General features: G+C 36.0%; 1 protein-coding gene across 2 annotated transcripts; it reads left to right on the forward strand.

The window, feature by feature from the left end:
- Positions 1-7,440: 7,440 nt before the first annotated feature.
- On the forward strand, positions 7,441-7,904 carry LOC119813149 (40S ribosomal protein S19-like). Of its 2 annotated transcripts, XM_038328303.1 has the most exons (2): positions 7,441-7,651; positions 7,801-7,904. In XM_038328303.1, the coding sequence occupies exons 1-2, from the start codon at positions 7,441-7,443 to the stop codon at positions 7,902-7,904; spliced, it is 315 nt and encodes a 104-aa protein (XP_038184231.1). The 2 variants fall into 2 exon arrangements, with proteins under 2 accessions (XP_038184231.1, XP_038184230.1); XM_038328302.1 differs by having other exon boundaries at positions 7,441-7,884.
- The last annotated feature ends 1,417 nt before the right edge of the window (positions 7,905-9,321 follow it).

Raw genomic sequence — 9,321 nt, forward strand, 5'->3', positions numbered from 1 at the left:
ATATCTGAAATATTGACAAGTTTATTCATATGCTCACTTACTCAGAGATCAGCAGCTAATGCTCAGGGGGCTGGGATTATTTGGGGGTGGGGAGGAACAAAATGAAACTAAACAACTAGTAATTTATTATATATTATGTTTCTGTTTTAACAAATATCCCACACAGGTTATTCTTACTTGTGTTTAATTTTGGTGACAGTTCTGCATGACAGGTGTTACTATTCCCAATTAAAGAATTAAATTTATTAAATTTTCCCCTGAATCCCAATCTTTATCTCTCTATGCTAGCGTACTTATCTTCAGCAATGTGCCATGTGTTCTGGCTTTGCATAAGATGCTAACATTTAAGAACAACAGTTGCTTTAGGAAAATCGATGCACACATGCTGTGTGCAGTGGAGTCTGTTGACTCGGAGTGGTTGTCTCTTCCCATCTCCCCAGGGCCCCTTTGAGAAGGGTCAGCTGAGGATCCACGGCATCAGTACTGTCCAATGGATACCTCCCTTGTTTCCCTCGGAACAGGTTTCCTTTACCTTTCTGCCCCCTGTTGGTCTTTTATGATCTTTTGCCTTCAATAAGTAGCTGTCTGTCTGTGGTTCTTCCTTGGAGGCCAAGCTCAGGCTACTGAGGCCACTTTGCTTTTCAGATAAAATAGCAGGAAGTAACAAGAGTTTGTCTCCTTTAGCCACTTACTCATTTGGAGCATGGTTCCTTGCCAATGAACACTGGTGAGCTCGGAGATTCAAAGATTGCTTCCTCTCTCAAAGTGCTCAAACAATTTTGTGGAATACTTCAGGGGGTCCCGGGATTAAGGTTGTTTTAGCTCTGGCAGCGTGATGGGAAATTTCACGTGTGATTGCTTGTTTGACTTCTTTCTCAATGTCTTTTAGGTTTCCCTATTCACTCACTGTTTTCATTCCAGATTTAGTAAAAGCCTCCCTCATGGAATCTACTGGAGATGTTCTTCTTGAAGAACTTCTTGAATCTACCTGGATGTTCTTCAAGTAAACATCAGTTAAAACAATTTCGATCACATCACAAGTGAAAAAAGTGTTTTCTAACTTGATGGTTTTTCCCATTTCAGTGTATCATGGATACCTTTCTGATGGAGGTGGCAACTTAATCTAGAGTGGAAGGAATTAAAGAGGCAGCATGGGTCTTTAGGCTGTGCTTTGTATGAGGCTTCTCAAAATATGTACACGATCAGAACAAAATTGAGCAAATAGTGAAAAAATTATTTTTAACTTCATCCATCAGTGTTTATTGAAATTTCAATGTTTATCAAGATTTTATCTCTTTAGAGAATTCTACCAAAGAGTTGGCAAACAAAAATGATACACATGTCCTACCTTTGAGGAATTAGCAATGTGTGGGCCACAACAGATACATGGTTAATAAAAATACTGAGAGGTGGAGATTGACTTCAGGAAGGTTAGTGTGAAATGAAGGGAGGCCAGAAGAGGGAGCTATAGATTCTGATAGGGGAGAAATGAAACAAGAAACAGCAGAAAGGTTTCTCTGAGGAGATGCTTTTGAGTTGGTTTTAAAAGAAGAATGAGATTACCAGGAGAATAAGGAGAACAGTGTCCTAATATATATATATATATATATATATATATATATATATATATATGTGTGTGTGTGTGTGTGTGTGTGTGTGTGTGTGTGTGTGTGTGTATGTATGTACATATATGTGTGTGTGTGTGCGTATGTTTAATATTTCTTTTATTTCTTAAATTTTATTCTATCACTTACCCCTTTCCTTTCTTTCCTCCAAATTCTCTCTTAAGCTCTACCTTGCTCGCTTTCAAATTTATGACATTTTTTTATTAATTGTTTTTGCACACATATATGTATATGAATTCCTAAATACATAAATACAACCTGAAGAAAGAAACAATTACTTATTATGAAATTAACCTAATAATTAATTACTGTTAACCACTCCCATAATTTTTTTTCATTTTGAAATGATTATCAAAGCAACCAATCGGGGGATTTAAATGCTAAGAGATGTTATATTTCCTCTCTCTTAGAGGGAGGCTAAAATACCCAGAGGTGAGAAACAAGGTGGGGTGTGTCAGGGAGAGGTGGGGGGCGGTCTGCAAACCTTCTAGATCTGAAATAGGCTATCAAAAGCAGCCATGAGGAAGACAGAAGAGGCATCTCTCAGAATGCTCCTCTCAACATCTAATTTAAAGGAGTATGTGGAGAGGAAAATGGTGGAAAGAGAAGTTCAGAATGGCCGGGTCTGAATTTGTTTTCAAAACAGCCACATGGATGAAAAATCAAATTTTACTAGATTTAAAGAACATAAAGAAGAAATTCTTCCCCTCCTCCTCATCGCAGCGCACTGAGAGTAAAGTTGAATGTCTATTATGGGTAACTAGAAGCCTTTGTAAAGCTTCAGGGTGTAGGGGGATGAGTGAGCTGAGGCCAAGCTGAGAAGGTGGTGTGAGTACCTGTTGAAAACTCTTACTTAAATGATAAAGTAGCTAGCGTGGAATGGGGTAAAGATTAAGTGGAAGCTTTTCTTTTTTTTTTTTTTTCTTTTCTTTTTTTTTTTTTTTTTTGGTTTTTCGAGACAGGGTTTCTCTGCAGCTTTTTTAGAGCCTGTCCTGGAACTAGCTCTTGTAAACCAGGCTGGCCTCGAACTCACAGAGATCCGCCTGCCTCTGCCTCCCGAGTGCTGGGATTAAAGGCATGCGCCACCACCGCCCGGCAAGTGGAAGCTTTTCTATGCTGGTTGCTTTAGTCTCTGTGAGCTATTATGCACCTTGCTTAGTCAATTCTAGTGCAGCAATTTTCTAAGTTCTTAACAATTCAGCGTTGAAGTTCTCCTATCAAAGAAGGCCTTATACAGAAATCAGACATAGCTATAGTGGTACCATATGCTGGCAAAGTTCTTGTGTGACAGCCATAGAGCAGAGGCTACCATGTGCCTTCCTAGGGACTGGCTCTGGAGGGTGACATGTCTAGTTTGGATCTTACATTTGATAAATATTTAAATCAATATTTAGTAATGAGATAATTCACAGTATATTTTCATTTTACTACTCTCTCCTGAGTAGCTTAAAGTTCATTGTCAATAAGGGTCATGAATTCTCACCCAGTATTAGTTTTGAAAATTCCACAGTATTGGCCAAGTGCCATTGTTGAAGATTTTAGGCAAATATAGTCAATATGATATAAAGGTGTTTTCATTCTACACACACACACACACACACACACACACACACACATTGAAGTTTCATTGAATTTGCCCAACAAATATCGAATTAAATATAATGCTATCTAATGCATTGCTTTACAGAAACATCCTTGGCAAAACTATCTCTGTACTTTGATGTAGTCATGTTAGTACTTTAAATTAAAAGTGTTATTGGATTTAATCTTGCTTGCTTGTTTTATTGTTAAAAATAAAACTGACTTTTAAAATAAATACAATTTAGTTTTAAGTTTTGAAGTAATTATAAATATTTAGAAAATCTAGAAAGAACAAAGAATGCTATTCTCTGTCAATCTTATATCCCATCACTTTGAATACCTTGGGATGACTCTTACACAAATATGCTTTTTGTGTTGTTATATGTATTTTATCCAATGACCAAAATCAGGAAACTAAAATGGTTGCCTCACTATTTCCAAAAGTTGCCAAAGTCCAGTTTGGCAATCATCACCATCATATTCTACATGCAAATGATCTCACTCAGAATCATACATCCCATTCATTAACGTTTCCTGGTCTCCAGACACTCTTTTTACTATTTCCATGATTATTATAACCTGGACAGTTTTAAAGATCAGACATGGATTATTTTGTAGATTATCCCATCATTTTGATATGCTCAGTGTGCTCAGATGGTTACAGTTAATTCTTGCATCTTTGGCAGAAATGACAAAAACAGTACTTGTTTATCTATGTTCCATCAGGTAATTCACAATTTTGATTTCATCAATTACAATTACCATTTAGTTTACTCATTTTTAAGGTAGTATTTTCTAAGCTTTACCAATGTCAGTTTATATTTCCCAACATATATTTGATAAGCAGTTTGTAAGAGCATACTTGAAGGTTATGTAAATGTCTCATTTTTATCTTATCAAACCTTCAATTAAAATGTGGAATTGCAATTAATCATTCTATTATCTTGGTTTTAATCATTACATTATAATACTTGGATCATTCTCCATGAAACCACTGTGAGTCCTTCAATGGCCTTTGCATCATCTTGGCATTATTTATCCTTTCTTTGTTCCTCTCTTCTCCTTTCCTTTTCTTTCTCCTATTATTTCGTTCTCTCCTTTTCCCTTCTCTTTCTTCTTATGTTTTCTTTATTAGAGACAAGGTCTTGCAGAATTGCCTAGTTTGGCCTCTAATTTATAGGATCAGGTAATCCTTCTGCTTCACTTTCCTGAAAGCTGAGAATATAGGTGCATAGCTTTGTGCTTAGCTTCTTGTTATCTTCGAACAATACCTTGATTTGTGGTAAAAGTTATTTTGTGCTTTAGTGTACTCTGTTTCAGTCCTGGAATTACCTGGGTATTCAAGGTGTTCTAGTCTCATTTAAAGATTAATTATCCATTTTGACTGTAGTTATGCTCTTTGAGGAAATTGCTCTCCAAATTATCAGTAAGTAGCATTTGGGAATATATATATATAAACAACCCCTTTAAGCATATTTCTTTAGTTATCTCTATGCTTATAATCATGGATAAATAACAATGTTACCAATTCTAATTTAATACAACAGGGGTGTATTATAGATATTTTCTTCCTCTCTGAAGCGTAATAGTACCATGCTATCACTTCCAACTACTATTTAAAAACTTTATCAATGTTCAAAATAATATGGATTCTTAACACTCTCAGTGGATGGCTAGACACCTTTGGTCAGTATAAATACAATAGTCAAGAAGGAGGTCTCTTTAAAGTTGTCATTCGTAGTCTTTGGAAGAGTAACCTTGGAAATTTTCATTTGATAATTCCAGAATATTGTTGTATGAAATAAAGCAATGGCCAGTTACTTGAACTTATGCTAGAATAAAATTGATGTCATCCTTACTAACAAGGGAAATATACAATGATAATAACACACATTTTCTTGTCTGTAACTATGCATCAGACACAAAGTTCTTTATATGAATCCTCTTATTTGATAACCATAGTGACCTTGGGAGACAGTTATTATTATTTAATAATGTATAGGAAACAAATTGAAACCAGAAGAAATAAAATGATCAACTTAATAGCTGACAAGTGGTAAAACAACATCTTAAAGCTAATTGTACTTTTCCCCGAGCCTTTCCATTGTACCAGTATGCTTTGGTGTTACTTGATTGCCAATCCCAGGCCCTTTGACTAAACCGATCATTTAAACCATTTTGAAGGCTTTAAGTGGGCAAGGAAAAACAGCCGATTAGTGCTACAATTACTTACAATTCAGCAATTTGCAAAATTGACTGAGAGAAGTTGACCTGCCATTTTTATCCTACAATTTTTGTGCGTCTATTTCCATGAGTAACTGGAAAAAGGGAGTCATCAGAAATTCAGAGACCTTCATTGATGCCTATTGTGATTAAAGAGACAGTAGACCTCTTTACTCATCTACCACATCACACGTCTGAATTCTGTGCTACTGACATTAACCCCTGCTACTCTCTCCCGTTTTCTTCTGGTTAGCTAAAAGAGACCTCAGCAATATGTTTTTCTGTTATATTTAGAATATATATGTTTCTGAGATAGGATCTTTTGGCTCTTTTGTTTCAATCTCATTGAATTAGAATGAAATACACCATACATAGAACTCTCAGGAATTATTTCCCATAGTTACTTGTGAATCCTAGTATGCATCAGGAAGTGTTGACTGTCCTCATTCTACTCTCTAGCATAGATACATTATTAACCGCTTTGTTCCTCATTTTCTTTATATTCAATTCAGCGGTAGTAGTAAATTCAATTAGACTTAGTGTGCTCATCAAGCTAATCACTCTCTGAATATTACTTAAGATAACACATAAGCTCTGCTTATGTTCTTTTCTGTCCCAGGACACAGTGGAAGATACAATCTTGAATTTAGCTGTGTTTCCTTAGTCAGTTTCAGTCATTGATATCTCAGCCTGTTATTATCTTTTCTGATCTTTGCAGTTTGGGAGAGTTGTAGTTAGAAATGTTATTTGAATGTCCCTCCATTTCGCTGCCTCTGATGTTTTCTCATGATTTTGAAAATCACAGGAATGATTTTGCCTCACACATTGATATCCAGAAGTTCCTACCAATATAAATTGATATTTAAAAGAAAAAAGAACCATAAAAGAAGAGATACATATTCTTTACACAGAATTGTAATTAATAAGTATACAAAACTGAGAGGGGGGGTCACATCGGTCCACAGTAATTGCTACAGGCTTGGTTCACGGCTACCTGTAAAGGGTTCATGTGCAAACCTTAAAAGAGAAACAGTGATATTTGCATTCCTTCAAAGAGGTTTCCATAAAATAGTTTAAAATACTAAAATTATTTTAGTATCTTCCCACAGATCCTTTATAATCTTCCAATAAGTTGAACTTGTTTATTTTTCCTTGAAGTTATAGATATGGGTGAAATATTGAAGGGGAAAGAGTGATTTTATGCTAGAAACATCTGGCAGATTTCATGTTAACCAATAATGCCAACACCAGTCATGGTGCAATATGTACAGAAAGGACTTGGGAAATTCTTTTAAAAGGAGCTTTGCAAAAAATATCAGAAAAATCAGAGGGCATCTGGGGAAATATAATTGAGATACAATATAATCATAGATAAACCCAGGACATCAATAAACATGGTTTCATAATATATACCTTAAACAGCTAATAGGAATGCAAATATTACCATAATTGTGGTCCTTTCCTTGAACAGCACCTGAAACTTGAGGTCAATAAGAATACTTCAAGGGCAGTGGCTGGCTCATGAGATAATGTGAAGTGGGAGAAAGCATGCTATTTGCAATCAAATCTCTGAAACCACATATCATGGGTTTTGGAAAGCATACAATGACCTGAAGCAGATACTGATATTTGAAATCTGTGTGTATATGTTATGTGTTATTTCTACTAAATTGTGTTCACCTTGGTAGAACTTGTGCTTTAGTTAATATTTCTCTCAGATGAATTTTTGTATGAGCAAATAATGACATTTGCAATTTGCAATGTGCTTCATACCACAATATATCAATTGCTCTGTAATAAATTAGGTTTTCACAAGTGTTACAGCAAATGACTGTAATTTACATATGAAGACATTTGCTTCTGTTTACATAGCTTAACACTATTTTTCACGATAGTGATTTGGGAAAAAGACAATCTTAGAATAAGCCAAATGATTTCCAATGGTATAGTAATGTCGATTAACAAGAAAGACACAGCCCTTCCCCCTGGCTAGCAGCGCGGAGGCTGCACAATGCCTGGAGTTACTGTAAAAGACCTTAACCAGCAGGAGTTCGTCAGAGCTCTGGCAGCCTTCCTCAAAAAGTCCGAGAAGCTGAAAGTCCCCGAATGGGTGGACACAATCAAGCTGGCCAAACATAAAGAGCTTGCCCTCTATGATGAGAACTGGTTCTACACACGAGCTGCTTCTACACCTCGGCACCTGTACCTGCGTGGTGGTGCTGGGGTTGGCTCCATGACCAAGATCTATGGAGGACGGCAGAGGCAGAGAAACGGTGTCAGGCCCAGCCAATTCAGCAGAGGCTCCAAGAGTGTGGCCCACCGCGTTCTCCAAGCCCTGAAGGGACTGAAAATGGTGGAAAAGGACCAAGATGGGGGCTGCAAGCTAACACCTCAGGGACAGAGATATCTGGACAGGATTGCCGGACAGGTGGCAGCTGCCAACAAGAAGCATTAGAACAAAGGATGCTGGGTTAATAAATTGCCTCATTCAAAAAAAAAAAAAAAAAAAAAAAAAAAAAAAAAAAAAAAAAAAAAAAAAAAAAAAAAAAAGAAAGAAAGACACAAGATATCAATTAATATGTCCCCATCATAATGTCTTAGTTCTCTTCTGAAACATTTTATAAGCATGTTTGCTCTTTCTGGGCTTCCTATTTTAGATGCAAATAATATTAGCAAAGCAGTTTCCCAACAACACAGGTAAAAAGCTAGCTAATAAATACTTACGAAAGAGAGATTTCTGCTGCCCAATATATAAATAAATAGATAGTTAGATAAAAATAAATAGGAAGAGAAGAAACATTGCTGATTTTTTTACACTGCTGAATTTTCACCTAAAAGCATTTATATTAAAGAGGGAGTTTTGTGAAGAATTTACCAAATATAAAAAGTATGTAAGACAACTGTCTGTTAGTTAGGACTCATTAAAATGTACACTGCAGATCAGCGTGTTGATTTCCTAAACTATCCAGAAATAGAAATTTTATAAATACAAAGCCAAGCAGTAGACATTTAAATTTTTATTGACTTTTGATTCCTGAATCAGATCTTTGAGAGTTTCCTTTCTCTCCGTACCAGCTGACTTCAATAGCCCTGTCTTTTCTCTGGGCTTTTGACAAGTGATGAGACTGACCATTGCCGACAGCCCTCAAGCTTGGGTTTTAATGAACAAAGTGAGGCTTTGGCTGAGTGACTGAATTTCATATTTAGAACTCCCTTTGGTACTGATGCCAAGTTGGGGGATCAGAGAGTTTGAATTTTTTTTTTTTTTTAGAACCTACATCCATCCTTTTAATACATCAGAGTTCTCTTGCAAAAGAAAAAAATGTATTTCATTTTGGGTTTAGGTCTTAGTCCATCTGCAACAGCATTTTTCTTTTAAAGCAGGTGTCTTCTTTTCTCCTTTAAAAAAGGAGAGAGTTACCAAGGGAACCCTGATGGCTCTTTGGCTTGGAGAGGGGCAGAGTGGGGGTATGGGTGGAAGGGAGGGGAGGGAAGGAGGAGGAGGAGGGGAGGAGATGGAAATTTTTAATAAAAAAATAAAAAAATAAAAAGTCAAAGACAGACATAATAATAAAAAAAATAAAAAATAAAAAAGGAGAGAGGAATTTTATAAGCCTCTTGGACAAAATGTTTACCTTTGGAGAACACATTCAATGTAGAGAGCCTCATGACGCACTGTGTGTCCAACCACTGAAGAAATCATAGGTATTTTAATCAAAATGTAATTGATTACGGGAAGAGAAATATGATAAAATTCTGGAAGGAGATTGAAGTCTGTCAAAAGATTATTTTTACCTAATGTAATCAATAATGCATTACCACTTAATATTATATATTTATTTACATAGAAGAGAATCCCAAGATGTTTTAAGGGTAGTAAGTCAGACATAGA

The sequence above is a fragment of the Arvicola amphibius genome, chromosome 4 (genome assembly GCF_903992535.2).
Source record: "Arvicola amphibius chromosome 4, mArvAmp1.2, whole genome shotgun sequence".
NCBI lineage: Eukaryota > Metazoa > Chordata > Mammalia > Rodentia > Cricetidae > Arvicola > Arvicola amphibius.